This window comes from Osmerus mordax, chromosome 4 (assembly GCF_038355195.1).
Source record: "Osmerus mordax isolate fOsmMor3 chromosome 4, fOsmMor3.pri, whole genome shotgun sequence".
NCBI lineage: Eukaryota > Metazoa > Chordata > Actinopteri > Osmeriformes > Osmeridae > Osmerus > Osmerus mordax.
Window position 1 is genome coordinate 12,685,932 of NC_090053.1, and position 15,472 is coordinate 12,701,403.

Here is a 15,472-nt window from a genome sequence, read left to right on the forward strand (position 1 = left end):
GGGTGAGATAGGAAGTGGAGAGAAGACATTCCATGTATTGTGGGTGGAGGGGTGGAGGGGAGGGATATAGGAATGAAAAAAAGAAACAGAACAACAATGACATCTTTGTCCTGGAGAATACAAACAAGACTGCAGAGTTCTGGCACATCTCACAAGAAAAGAAAAGCAGCAAGAAAACCGTCCGCTCCCACTCTCTCTCTTTCTCTTTCACTCACCCTACCACCTCTTTGGTGCAACTGCAAGACAACACTGTATGCTTTGTACACTACATAGTGTCGGAGAAATTTAGACTGTAACGTTATATTCTGAAAATACTGGTGTTTAGCATTCCTTCAGTGGAGAACCCCCTCCCCACATGACCTATAGATGACACTAGGCTTACGTAAACAAACAGACCTAGGTTGACCATTATCATACTAGAGGTGCAATAAATGTGTTTAACCTTATCTGTGTTGAGTGAATCGTATGGTCAAGCCTAGGGTCAGAGAACTTTGTAAGTTTCCACATGCATGTGCACTCTGTCTCTGGGATCGATCATATTGACAGCTGATATGCAAGGGAGGGGACTTCTCACCAATAAATGGTCTTACCTGAAGACTGGGGAGCTAGACAAACTTTGAAGCAAAATGGCGTGTGATGTTTTGTCTCCTTGTGGGCTGGCCACAAGCAATAAAGCTTTCTTAAACTTGTTCACCGACTGACTGTGCAATGCTTGATAGATTAATATTTCTGACACATAGTACACTCAGAAGAAATTCTATGCAGGTAATGTTCAGGTCAAGAATGGATCCGAAACCTGGGGGATTGATGAACGATATAGCCCTGTCTTCAGACCATACGAAGGGTGGATTAAGGAGCTTTGAATGTGCAGGTGGAGTCAAGATACACAGTATCAACCATGATTCAATCTAAATTCGTCTTAATACAAATATCTCTCTATATTTTCTGTGGAAAGGAACCATCACCATGACCAAGCAACAGGGAGGGATAGAGATATGCCATGTGATAGCAGTCTGATTCTGGCCTGGGGTTGTGTGCTGTGTGCTCAGGCTGACTGAGTGCTGGGAGCTCCAGAGCAGTTAGCGTCTAGTCAGGGGAGGCTCGTTGATGCTGGCGGGCTAAACACAGATCTTTACCCTCACATGAACTCATTCACATCACTAATGGGATTCACCTCCCCCTAATGCTGTCACAGGAGAAGAAATCAAAAATATGCAAAATTGCCCCTTATTTGTGCAAATTAATGCAAAATGATTTGGGCATTTTGATATGCATTTCACAATGCCTAGGAGCACAACTTTATATTTTCCGATACAATACACTATACTTTTATCTAATGGAGTCATTTTATATTGGATGGAGAAGTGCCTTTTGGTGGGTTATAAATTATAGCCAGGTGTGGGTGGCAACAGTGCTGTTGTAAGGTAGCGTTACTGAGGTGAGTGCGTGTTGCTAGCGGCCCACCTCCAGCCTGTTGACCAGCTTCTTTTTGATGGCGTTCTGGGCGGCAGCGTTGGTTGCCACCCTCAGTCCCTCGGCCGCCTCCCTCAGTCTCTGCTGTTGGTCCTCATTCTCAGGGTAGGCTGCTGCCCCCTGAGCACACACACGCATGCACACAGACGCACACACACGCAAATCCCACTTTAATGATAATCACAGCTCTGCCTTGGCATTGAACATTTCTCTAAACATTTCCCAAACACAGACTGTACATTATATGTAAAATGGCATTAAGCATGGTCTGCTTTTTTACAGTTTCCAAGGAAACCGTCAGCACAAGACTCCCATTTCCTCTTAGTGATGGCAGCGATATCGTGATTAATGTGTCACAGATCAAAGGCATCTAATAAGCCATAAGCATGGTTTCACTTGCCTGAGCATTTCACATTGATAATATCCTGTTCATCTATACTTGTCTCTGTGGCCCAGGGCTTATTAACTACCCCTGGGGAGGCCTGAAATTATTTCAGCTTTAATAGGAGCCACAGTACAGAATCTGAGCAGTAGTCCAATCTAACAGCAACCACAGAACCCCCTGTGTCTTCTGAAACACAAAGACCAAAATACCATCCTGTGCTGAATGTTCTGTATCTGCACCCCAGCTGCTATAAGAGACACAGAGTCCATCCCTGTACCTTGGCAGCCTCCACCATCCTGGCTGTGGCATCAGCCAGCAGCTTGGCGGCGGCCAACAGCTTCTTGGAGTTGTCCATGTCCACTTCCGCCTCAGCGTCTGATCTCATGGCGTTGACCAGGTCAGAAGTTGCCTGGGCCAAGACCCTTGCCTGGCGCACCATCTCACCTACACAGAGACAGAGAGAGAGACAGAGAGAGAGAGCAAAGGTGAGAGAGAGAGAATCAGAGACAGCAAATGAAAACAGAGAAAGAGGAAAACCATGGCCCCCCCATCAATACCATCTCCTAGGCTAACAGCAGAGAGACGTGGTAACGTCGACGTTACATTGCATACCCCTCGTCCTGCTTCTTTTTCACCTTCTGATATCACACAGTATGATTATGTGTTCTCTACTCTGGCTAAGAGCCAAATCAGCTTCATGTTTCAAGAGAACAATTCTCTCTTAGACTCGCATTAAAATCAAGTAAAGCCTGTGGAAAGACCCAGAAATATGAATAGTCTATATGGTGCTAGGTCTCCCCCTACGCTCATACTATAAAAAGCTATGACTCCCAAACACCCACCTCCAGCTAGAAATAACTATTGAAAAGAGGCTCAGAGACATGAGAATGACATTATAGTCTCCAGTCTTACCCCAGAAATCCCCAAAAATGCTCACTTATCATAAAAATAGGGAGGGTCAAACATACATTTAATACCAGTTACTAGGTTGTTCTGCAGAAACATTGAGGATTTACTGGCGTGTTCAACCTTGCTAGAGTGCTCAGGTCATGTGTTTTCTTTTACATTTCAAAGACTCTCAGACACTGATTGAAAGCAGATTTGAAGCTCTGTAGTGGTTTTAGATGACATGTTTTCTTCAACCCCTAGAGGATTGGCCTAGCTCAGAAATTCTTCAGCCTCATGGCTGAACCATAACAAATACTTCAGTCTTTGAAAATGTTTCAACAATGTCTTGAAGGTCAGTTAATATAAACCATAACCTGACAACATCTTAGGTCCCTCAGTCAAAACCAATGGTAACAACCCCTTTGAACGCCTTCAGGATATCAAAGACGAGAAACAGAGGCAAGAACTGCTTCTGACTCGAGCAATCATTTATATTTGTCATGTCTCTGGTAATAGCCAGCCAAATCAATGTGATTCCATTTGATGGACACCAAACTGACTGGCAATCATTACCACAATGTCAGTCAAAATAATTTGAATTCCTCTCCTTCCCTCCCTCCTCTCTTCTTCACCCCTCCCCTCCTAATCCCATCCTCCACTGACCTCTTTACCTCTTCCTCTCCCCACCTCCCCCCTCCTCCCCCAGAGCTCACCAGCATCTCCCATGGAGGTGAAGATGCTCTCCGTGACGGTCATGATGGTGTCGGTGGCCTGGTCGTAGCGGCCAATGGGCTCGCCGCAGCTGGCGTAGTGGCGGACATGCTGCAGCAGGTCGCTGAGGGCCTGGCCCACCACGCCGGCCGCTGCGCTCACCTGCTTGAGGACCTCGCCATCGTCTGTGGCGGACAGGCAGGCCTGGACGCAGGCTTCTACGGAGCGGTCCACCAGCTTCCCAGCCTCCACCAGCTGCTCCTGGCACACAGGAGAGCTGATGGTGGGGCTCACCACCTGCACGGGTCGCAGACACAGGAACAGGCTTGGAAAACAACTTAATCACAGATGCTTGGAGGGGGCTGCTGTGAAATCCAAACCACAGAGCTTGTCTTATTATCTTATCTTATTTATTTCCCCTGTATTTAACCAGGTAGGCCAGTTGAGAATAAGTTTTCAACTGCAATCTAGCCAAGATAAAGCAAAGTAGTGTGACAAAAACAACAACACTGAGTTCCACATGGAATAAACAAACATACAGTCAAAAACATAATAGATGAAAACATTTATATAGAGTAAGTGCAAATGAAGTAAAGAGATAAAGCAATAAATAGACCAAAGTATCAAAATAATTACACTTTAGCATTTAACAATAAAAAAATACAAATAGCAATCCCCTCAACTTTGTCTAATGAGGCACACTGTGGCATCCCAGCAACTCATCTGTGTGTACACTGGATTGGTGATGAAGAGGGCTTATAAGCAGCTATCATTAAGCTTTTTGATTTTTTGCTTCTACTCTCATCTGGGGCTCTTGGCTGGGTGACAGGGTGTGGCTATGTGTGGGTACCTTGGTGCACGCCACCAGCTGGGAGGTGGACAGGGCACATTGGGTGGCAGCTGCGATCACCCGGTTCTGCAGCACTGTGTCCTCTGCCACCTGTGCCACGTTCTTGGCCTTGAGGACCAACATGGCAGCTGCATTGGCCACTGCCTTAGCCAGATTCATGAGGATGTCCTGGAACAACATGCACAAGCTTCCATCACTGAATCCAGAAGAGCACACTATAGGTGATTACTTGGACCAAAGAGCAGCCTTTGGAATATGTTATTGACTTTAAACACATATAACATTGAGGGGAACGTTTTACTAAACTTTCAAAGGTTTATTACGTGTCTATAATCAGCACAAGTTCCTTCAATGCATATTATTAAGATATAAATGATTTAGTTATGTTCACAGTGACATATTGAGGGGGACAAATTGTATTTTCCCCTGGGATTTTCGCCCATGACTGTACAGTATTGCCTATCATGGACATGCAGAAAACACAAACAGAAGACATGTTGTCAGACTCTGTGTGGGGTATTCTCACAGCTCATTACACGAGTATGTGGTGAAAGGCAGGCCTGGTTGCATGACAGAATAGTGCGCTGCTTTTAAACGAGGGGGTAGGAGCGTCTGAGTGTGTCTTCATGTTTGGCAGCGGTGTCATAGGGACAGGGTGGGAGTGGACTCCAACCTGGAACCTCTCGTCAGTCTCGCCCTCCCCCATGTGACGCAGCAGGTCCCCGCTGGCCTGGCCGATGCTTCCTGCCGCCGTCAACACCGTCTGTCTGGGCTGGGGATGACATCACCATGGTCACTAACAAAACCCACGCTCCCTCACTCAGTCACAGGCCTCGCCTGCTCTTAGACAGGTGGGAGGCTACATCACTGACTCAATCAAGTCCCCAACTTATTAAATCAGTCTCTCAGTGTCACTCATGTGTCCTTAATGATCTCTTTTTTATTTAAGAAATGTTTTATGAAAAGACACTATGATCAAACTTTTTTAATGACATTGAAAACAGCAGAGGCAAGGTTCACTCTTGCTAGCATGTCTATGGCTGTGTTGATAGAATGTTCCAGATGTCAGGCTGCAGCAGCGCCAGCTCCTCTCACCTCAGCAGCCGCGGGCTCCACACTCTTGAGCAAGTCGGTGACCGCCCCTGCCAGTGCCCTGGCAGCGCCCATCAGGTTCTGCCCACTGCCCACCTCCTTCTCCATCAGTGCAGCCAGCAGTTTCACTCCCTTGGACATCTCCGTCAGGTTGGAGGAGATGGTGGTGATGGCACACCCCACGGCCGTGTAATCTGTCTCTGTGGGGTCGCCTGGAAATGACCGGGGTGGCGGGGGAACGGACAACGCTGTTAACCCTTTCTTGTATGTTTTGCTGAAGACAACAGCCCAGACTGCAACCTCCACCATACGTTAACATACATACTGTAAAAATAACTGCCCTGAAACAGTTGTGCAGGAATAAGCTCACACAGTGAGTATGTTATCCTCATTTGTTTAGAATTGTTTTTGCACAAGATGGTACAGTTAGAGGAGTTGTCAGTGCCATCCAACAGATGGCTGGGAAATATTAAAATCCTGCAACAGGCTGTCAGGGACCTGTCTGGCACCGTGCCACCCAGGAGGGTGAGCAGAGGGGCAATACCAGGCAGTTCAGCTTCAGGACAACACACTTAGGAACTATTCATCACTGGAAATATTTATCAGGGCAAATGGGAAATGCTTCATTATTTAAAGGATATCTGAGGTCTGCCTCCCGGTGTGCTTGATGTTCGCTGGGAAAACGTGTGTATTGATTTTACATCCCAGGGTTACTCGAGCTTTAACTTAAGAATGTTTTCTTTAGAACATGGCAATTTCCTCTCCAGCTTTGCCTAGATCTAGCCCAACAAAAACTATGATTCCAGCACAAATATACTGTCGCTGGGGGTTGAGAAAATGGTTTCGACATAAGTTTGTTCTGTGCACTCACCTGCAGTAAGGTTGACCACAGAGGCAGTTCCAGCAGTGATGGCATCCACTTGAGAGTGGATTTCATGTTTGGACTCATCCACTTTGTTTTGAACCCAAACTCTTGATGCCTGGAAGGGAGTGAAGGAGTGGGTATCACACTTAGATATTTTCAGCTCATATGAACTTTTATGACGTACCGTATTTTTTCGATTAAACGCTGCAGCGTTTATTACACAATGTTCATTTTTGGTGCAGCGTTTATTCGAGGGCGGCGTTTAATTAGTAAGAGAGATTTAGTGAATTGTAGCTGCAGTGCCGCCATAGAAAAATAAAGAATAGACAAGGAGGTCAAACACAAAGCCAAAGAATTGAAGCCGCGTGTGTGTCTACATTGTGTAGAAATCTGAAGCAGCATGCCGAAACGTTCTTACAATTTAGCTTTCAAACAGAAAGCTGTGCAGAAAGCACTCACCAGCAGCAACAGATCTGTAGAACGCGAACTTTGGGTTGATGAAAGGCGAATTTGCAAGTGGCGAAGTCAGCTACCTTGCTATATTGTACACTTGTGATTTACTTGTGTAATAAATACTGTGTTTTAATTCAACCAATTAATTAACCGTTTTCAGATTTTAAGGGGTGCAGCGTTTAATCGAGGGCGGCGTTTATTCGAAGAAATACGGTACCATGCTCAAAGTTCATATCCTATATTTAGTCAATTTGTAGCATCCACTTAAACATTAAACATGAGAACCCAAATGGACCCCAACGTAACATAAATGACTCAACCTCGCTCTGGCCTAAGCACATTCTCTCTAACGGAAAACCCAACTTGCATCTTTTAGGGAACACCAAAAATCATTTGGATTAGGGAATGTATTAAATTCCTTTTAAAAACACATACACACAAAAAGTTGGAAGAATTAATCTCCAGTGAGCAGGAGGGATTTGAACAGGGCCTACAAAGAGAGCGGAGGGTTTGGGAAGTGCTGAGTGCAGTTGGAGCCGTGTCATTCTGTGGCTATCTGGCTGTGCTATGTGAAGGGGGATTAGGGCTCTGAGGACTCACCATGTCGTGGCCTAGCGGAGGCAGTTTATCTACAGATCCCAGGTCAGACTGGGCCTGCTGCACAGCCTGCATGCTGCTGTTGATGGTCCCCATTAAAGCCTGCTGGGCCAGACTCTGACAACACACACCACATACTTCGTCAACGCACTGGGCACGATGGATCAGCACACTTTATGTTAAGTGTTTTTTGTAATGATGTGTCTTTGTATCACACTCTGTGGAATAAGCAAGCTGTGATCTCTGACTGTTTGGTGTGGATGCCAGCGGGCATGCTCACCAGCGGGGGCATGTGTCCTCTGTGCATCTGGCCCATAGTGACCTGCTGCTGGGCGGAGGGCATTGTGCCCATGTTGAATGTGTCCGGGCCGCCCACCGACCCCGAGCGGATGATCCCTGGGAGGGCCACCGAACCGTGCTCCACTCGGCCCACGCGGTTGAACTGCTGCTGCAGGATGGTTGATCTACAGAGACCGACAGACTGCATGACCATTTGGATCTGCATTGCCTTTTCAAAAGGTATTTTTGAAGTCAAGATTTGGCGGTTTGTCACAGTAGCATGTTCAATTTAGTCTGATAGTAGGTGTCGATAGGATGTTACAAACACATGAAAATTACATATTTCCTGGTAGAGTACGCAGATGCCAATGACTCTATTGGTTAACTACTGTTTATTTTGAGGGGCAGCAATTACGTTTTGTGCTGAGAACCAAAACAGGAATCAATTGGCATACAAAACAGAACTGATGCCCATTTACTGTCTGCAAGAGAGGCAAGCTGGCTCCTAATGACTACCTGTCTCTAGGCTCTATGTGGCAGACTAGTCCATCTTTATTAAAAAAAGTTTAGCTGCTTAGCCAGCTACTGTACATGAAATGAGTAAACTGAAGGAAATATCCTTCCCAGGACAGGATGTCTTAACAAGTACAATCACATCTGCAGTTTGTGGAAGAAATGGGATTTCCTGTGTTTACGTAAATCACAATCAGGAAATCAGCTATTACCTTACCATCTGATCATATATACTGTCTTATTATCCATTCATATATAAGTGTTCCTACTATAACCTACTGTGTTCTGACAGTTATATGATGTAGCTTCCGCCTGCCTATAATAACAAACACCTATTGACTGTATGTTGTCTTTGTTTTTCTCTATTCATTATAAACACCATCCTCTGACCCTCATGCCTCAGAGAGACTTTGCTAGAACCGTTGAGTCTGAACGGGTCATTTTATGTTGAGGTGTTTATAAAACTCAGAACGCAACTTAACTAAGTCATTCTGTTAGTTAAGTTATTGTATTTTACCAAATGCATGCATGTTTTCCTAATCACTGCACATTTTCCAGTAAAATACAATAACTATAGTTGAGCTGCTTTCCCTGAGGTTTTTCTATAGCTTGTCTGGAAAACATAGGGAATATTCACAGAGGAGAGCGCATACTGAAGTCACCGTACAGTATTAAGGAATAAAATTTTATAATATACCAGGGAGAGCTATCTCACAGATGGATAATGCTATTTGAAATGTTTTAATACAGTTTTTCTCAGGGGCACACTGCAGAGCAGGCAGAAATGGGATTACATGCACAATTAAGCCTAGGTTTACATTCACAAAGAATAACTAGGCTACAGTATGGCTCGTCAATATGGCTCGTCAGCAGAATGAAAGGACCTATAAAAAAAAGGTTCAGACAGTTCACAGTATGATAAAGTCACTCTTACTTCTTTGGGGAGACTGACTCCTCCAGCATGGTGGATTCCTCGTCTCCCTCTAACCCAAATCGATCCTTACTCTGCTTCTGTGAGTCATTAACAGGAATCACAGAATGCAAAGCACGTATGGAAAGTAACATAAATTAGTAACATATTTGTTACACAAGGTGTTTTGGCTTAAGCTGGTAGGCAAAAACTCGCCTTTTTCAGGATGATGTCAATGTAGCCAGCGATGAGCTGAGAGATCTGCTCTCCTTCTGTCGTCTGAACCGAGTAGTAGCTCTCCTGATACTCTCCAAAATCCTGCAGGATACACAGAGATACAAAGATTCTTAAATTCCATCAACATAATCCAACAATACACTAACTCTTACTCTTACTACTATACTAAAATATTAGCACCTCAAACAAACAGGTCTAAAAGGTTCTGTATCCATGTGAAACATTAACGTTGAGCAATGGCCAAGCTATTGCAATGTCTTAGACAGTTTTTCACCATGTCAATAATGTAATAATGAACTCTTAGTGGATGACCTTCATTTCCTTCACTCGCAGAACCGGTAATATATGTGGGAGAGAAAAGCTTTGCATAGACTGAAACCAACACTGTCATTATTGCTTGTGCTAATCAAAAGAAACACTGTGAATCCTGCACACTGTATTTCAAACTTCTTCAAAGACCTGATTAGATATGAGACAACCTCGGTTTCAGAATAGAAAACTCCACACTTCAAAAGCTTCCTCCGAGAGACAGGGTTGTAATATTTCATTCAAATCAATGTTGGCAAATGTACATCTGAGTATCTTTAAAATTGGTCTCCCTTTTAATCTATAAATGGAGTATTCATTCCAGTTGAAAGCTTAATAAAACACTGTGAGAGGAAAATGGACACCAGTGTTGACAATAACCGAGAAACAAAATTGAAAAAGCACTCAAATGAATAAAACATCTAAATGTTTCACATCCTTCCACCGCAATCTACGGTAAACATGGACTGATAAAATAACTAAACTTCATACTGAAAAGAAAACAATGGAGATTGTGGACTGAGACAGCAATGCTTTGTAATTATTGATGTTGCTGAAAAAGTAGGGAGTAAAGGTGTTCCCTGAATGAATCCTACCAGAGCACGACTGCATGGGTTTGGTTGAGGCAGAGGCCTGTAAGGGTGAACCAGTCTTTGGTAGAGGGACCTACCAGTGTGAAGCTCTTGGGAGAAGCAGCCCATCTCTTCACCGTGGTCAGGGGCCACTCCTGGACCACGTCTTTAGTCTTCTCATCCACCCTCATCACAGACTCTTTGGTTATGCCGAGCAACCGAGGGACTAGCTTATTCTTGCTTTTCATCTTTTCCTGAGGATGGGAACAAACACGACTGTGTTATTGTAGGTGCTGGACACAGGCAGATGACTGCAGGACTCTGTATGTGTGGAGAAAGGGGATTGGCAGTGGAGTGTTGCTGCTACCGCCACACAAACTCTCCTAAACCCCAGAGGAAGTGCTGAGAGCAGGTGGAAAGTGAACCTGCAGAGTTCAGGCTTGTTTAACTGACAACTACCCACCCCCACCCTCTCCCTATTCTCCTGGTACCTCCCAGGCTGCTGGGGCATTACAAGAGTACACTGTCAGTGTATCAATGCTTCCAGCAGCTTTCTGCCAAGCTCAAGTGCTCTCGTCTCTGCCCACTGGAAATCCATTACACCTCACTTCAGAGCATGAGTCTACACTTGGCTGCTCTCCAGGAGCACTGAAGACTATGCAAAATTAGTGGTTAGGGGAGACGGGGGAGTCAAAAATACCTTCCGTGTCTTCAGACTATTGTTTCCTGTTCAGGGTCAGAAAGTATAGCTTTGAGACAACAACAAAGGCAGCTTGTACAGAGAGTAGCTTGTACAGCTCAAAACATATCACCCAAGGACAGATAACACTATCTCAATAATCAGGAAAGCTATGTATAGAGACCTATTCAAATATTCCATTGTCTTTCGTTATGCTATTCATACAATTGGGGCTGTCTGCTTTGTGTTCTTCGTGGAAAACCAGGTTTTCTTATCTGACGTAGTGCACCCTGTCTGAGATAGTATCTTAAATATTTAACCATGGGTGAGGTTTTAGAACTTCTGTTGGCTCTGGAATTCACAGCACAGGTTGAAGTCTTGTCAGAGTGCTTGAACTGGCCTTTACCCCCTCACCACACACACAGCCCTTCAATAGAAGAGAACTTGTTCCATAAGCCCTGAGATGGGGTTTCAGACTTGACAGATAACAAATGGAAGGTTGTGCTGAGGTGAGATGTACCGGTAGTTTTTCTACCGGTTTTCTACCTCACACTGTACGTGTTTTGGGATGAAATCGCTGTGTGAGAGTGCTAGGTGGTCAATTATTCAGCAGTATTTTCAAAATCCTAAAATCTTTTGCTCTGTTTTTCGTCGCTCTCTGTCTCTCGCTTTTCTCTCGCTCTTTCCTCTCTCTCGTCATTTCTGTCTCGGTGTTCCCCCAGTCAGCTTTCTTTTATTGGGGTTAACGTTCCATTTACGGTTTCTTAAGGGCATAGTACATAACTCTGTGATGGAATAACACCTTTCCACTATCACAGCTTACCTTCACAAGGAAGAAGGACACCCCATATGTTTGCAGGGACCTTGCAAGCTTCACATACTTCACTTTAGCCTCAATCTCTGCCATTTCACCACAGCTCTTGTGATCCTAAAAACAAAAACATGAAAGGATCAGTGCTGTTCTATCACTATATTTTGGGGGTTTTCAAAGGCTGTTTTTAGGGACTTGCTGATTTCTGTGCAACAGGAAATGTAGGCTAATGTATTGTTCAGGCCTACTGTAGTGAAAATTATCTTTTTAATTACAACATACTGGGCAGAACTGGAATGAACTGGACGTACCTGGAATATTTTCTTCTCTGACCCTCTCTGCTTGATATACTCTTTGGGTAGAAACTCTTTCAGGCTGTGGACATGAAACACATTCAACAGCTTTACAATAATGATGCACTCCTGCCATTAGCATATACTTAGGAACAAAAGGTAATTTTTGACCCACCACCAACACAGTTGACAGGGGTGTTGAGATCTTACATCACTTTTTAAGTATCCCACTCTTAGAAACATTGCAAAAGATCATCCCCAAATAGATAAACACAAGATGGGTGGATGAACACTGGGATTGTAATGTACAGATGGAAGTGGATAGCATTACTTTATCCTGCAGCTATCTGACAAAGAATTGCTGCAGCTATTCGACAAAGCAGCTTACTCCAGGAATCCAGGCTTGTGTTTATGTTCCACGTGGGGTCCAAACTGGATCTGTGCCTGGATTCCTGCAAACTCACAGGCTTTATCAAAAGAGACAGGATGGGAGCCATTCAGTATGTCATCTCTGGCCTACGGGAGAGAGAAACATAGGGAGGGGAGAGAGAGAGAGGAACAGAGAGAAAGAGAGAGAGAAAGAAAGAGAAAGAGGAGAGAGAGAATTATGTGTGAGAATCATATTGAGACAACCCACCGCTACATTCAGTGTTTTGAAGGTTGCTCTAGAGACCAGTGCTTGCCAAGAGAATAAGTGTAATCGATGCACAGAAATATCTAACATACTTTTACGATTTTTAAACAAGAATTAGCCAAAAGACTTGTTCATGTCATTTAAAGAGTATCTCTACCATTTCAATTGAACTGTCGGTATAATTTACTAGCAATCCATCGCATAAAAGGATGGAAGACAGTGAGCCAAGCTCTCAGAACAGAGCATAACCAGTTTAAGCTGATCCACAATGTGTCATTAATGAGCTAATTAGAACAGATTCGTTTGAATGAGTCTTTATGAGGCGTCACTCATCGGTGATGCTTCTCAGACCACAGCTAGACATCTGTTGTATTTCAGCATCTATTCAATCAAAGTCCTGCCTATAGGTTCCACAAACGTTTAGGTACAGTAGCTCTGAGTGGAAAAAGCTGTGGCTGTCTACGTCTGTTGTTTTCTCCAGGGATCAGTTTTTGCTCTGTGTGTCTCTGTGTGTGTCTCTCTGTGTGTGTGTGTGTGTGTGTCTCTTTGTGTGTGTGTGTGTCTCTCTGTGTGTGTGTGTGTGTGTGTCTCTCTCTCTCTGTGTGTGTGTCTTTCTGTGTGTGTGTCTCTCTCTGTGTGTGTGTCTCTGTGTGTGTGTGTGTGTCTCTCTCTGTGTGTGTGTGTGTCTCTCTCTGTGTGTGTGTCTCTCTCTCTCTCTGTGTGTCTTTCTGTGTGTGTTTCTCTGTGTGTGTGTGTGTGTGTCTCTCTCTGTGTGTGTGTGTCTCTGTGTGTGTGTGTCTCTCTCTCTCTCGCGCTCTCTCGCGCTCTCTCTCGCTCTCGCTCTCTCGCTGCGAGATTAATGGCTCCCAGTACAGAGAGGCCTGACAGTGAGAAAGCCTCCATCAGAGCATTTCCTCTTTTTCAACACAGACTCAGCTTACCTCGTTTAATATGCCCCATTACATCATCAGCCGGCCAAACAGGACTTTCGACTGAAACTTCTGCAACCCTCTCCTCCTCTCAGAACCACACGCTTTCAGTGTGCTGCACTGCCTAGTTGGTTGGATAACTCATGTTTACTTATATCCCCAAAGATCCCTTCCCCCCCGTGAAACAGGGTTGTTTTGTCAGGATGCCTAATGAAAGTCTGTCAACACCAGCAGCAGGACTTCAGAGGAGGGCCTGGCCACTTCAGAGGCCAGGACAGTTCACAGGGCCTGACACAGCCAGGGGCTACAGTCCACCAGCCCTGTCAGTCAATCCAGTGTTGTCTGACAAGACCCACGAACCAGAGTACACTATAGCCAAGAAGTCACACAATAAACGCTGACAGTGGCCCCTTCATCCAATGCATACAACGATCGATCAGTCGACTCATCAATCAATTGACAGGCAAATCAATAATTAAGACCCCTGTTTATAGTGCAGAACACAGTCTGTGAACAGAGATATGTATTGTACAGGCAACTAGCTGTGTGAGATGTGACACATAGAAGTCAGGGAGTCTTTATGTGTGTGTGTGTGTTATTTAGTCATTTAGTCATTTAGCAGACGCTCTTATCCAGAGCGACTTACAGTAAGTACAGGGACATTCTCCCCGAGGCAAGTAGGATGAAGTGCCTTGCCCAAGGACACAACGTCAGTTGGCACGGCCGGGAATCGAACTGGCAACCTTTGGATTACTAGCCCGATTCCCTCACCGCTCAGCCACCTGACTCCTCCTGTGTTATGGGGGGATCGCTGGTTCGAAATTTATTTTGTGCTATTACATGTTTCCAATTGCTACGATGAACAGACTTAAACAAGCAAGCTATGGCTGGACTCTCTTCCACCATGTTATTGTTGTCTTGCATCTTTTAGTTGGGGCCAACTGCGGGTAACCTAGCCTATTTCAATTATGTTATTATGTTGTAAGAGGGCCTGTGCTGTGTTCTTTAGTTGGCAGTGGCCTAAAACCAGACAACGAAAGCGACTGAGAACTACCCAACTTTATTTTCATAAAATATAACCGGATGTAATGTTGTAAAATATAAATAAATATATGTTATTGTCATACAAGTTCTGAGACCACAAAATGCAGATCTATAGCCGGGACTCAAACCCAAACTGACAGTGACTACATTACATTTACATTTATGCATTTAGCAGACGCTTTTATCCAAAGCGACTTCCAAGAGAGAGCTTTACAAAAGAGCATAGGTCACTGATCATAACAACGAGATAGCCCCAAACATTGCGAGCAGCCAAAACATGAAACATACATGGTGGAAAACCAAATAAGTGCCAAAGGGAAGAACCATGAGAGCATGCAGTTAAACAAGTTACAATTGAACAACATGAAACTCCCCACAAGAGTGCAAGAGTGTACCTGTAGAAAAACAATCAACAGTAAAATATTTCACAGCGAGTACAAGAATTTGAAACCGTTACAACTAACCAACAAGAGCAACAGGTCTCTCAATACGAGTCATTGTGATCCTGGAGGAAACTAACACCAGGTCCAGCCAAGCATTCCTAAGTGCCGTTGTACTCCCGGAACAAGTGCGTCTTGAGCCTTTTCTTGAAGGTGGGGAGACAGTCAGTGTCCCTGATGGACACTGACTGTGGGGAGTTGATTCCACCATTGGGGGGCCAGACAGGAGAAGAGCCTGTGTTGGGACCGGGCGCTCTTGAGCGGTGGGACCACCAGACGGTTGTCAGAAGAAGACCGTAGGTGGCGGGTGGGGGTGTAAGGCTGGAGGAGAGACTTGATGTAGTCGGGTGCAGTCCCGTTCATCGCTCGGAAGGTCAGTACCAGAGTCTTGAATCTGAGACTACAGTCATTTAACACGCCTGGGACTGTACCTCTGTTATGATATACATGTTAATGTCCGAAGTTGTTATTACATACATTTCAATCTTACAAATGCTTTCAGTTTCATCCA

General features: G+C 44.6%; 1 protein-coding gene across 1 annotated transcript in view; it reads right to left on the reverse strand.

Annotated features, from left to right (window-relative positions):
- Nucleotides 1-15,472, reverse strand: part of tln2b (talin 2b) — an 82,795-nt gene that overhangs the window by 25,907 nt on the left and 41,416 nt on the right. The window contains exons 7-21 of the mRNA XM_067234240.1: nt 12,303-12,430; nt 11,933-11,996; nt 11,634-11,738; nt 10,230-10,385; nt 9,233-9,334; nt 9,041-9,117; nt 7,595-7,778; nt 7,318-7,431; nt 6,271-6,379; nt 5,403-5,611; nt 4,981-5,079; nt 4,308-4,475; nt 3,460-3,754; nt 2,136-2,302; nt 1,465-1,593 (exon numbers count right to left, since the gene is read on the reverse strand). Of these exons, the coding sequence (XP_067090341.1) occupies nt 1,465-1,593; nt 2,136-2,302; nt 3,460-3,754; nt 4,308-4,475; nt 4,981-5,079; nt 5,403-5,611; nt 6,271-6,379; nt 7,318-7,431; nt 7,595-7,778; nt 9,041-9,117; nt 9,233-9,334; nt 10,230-10,385; nt 11,634-11,738; nt 11,933-11,996; nt 12,303-12,430 (2,106 nt within the window). The remainder of the gene's footprint in view (nt 1-1,464; nt 1,594-2,135; nt 2,303-3,459; nt 3,755-4,307; nt 4,476-4,980; nt 5,080-5,402; nt 5,612-6,270; nt 6,380-7,317; nt 7,432-7,594; nt 7,779-9,040; nt 9,118-9,232; nt 9,335-10,229; nt 10,386-11,633; nt 11,739-11,932; nt 11,997-12,302; nt 12,431-15,472) is intronic.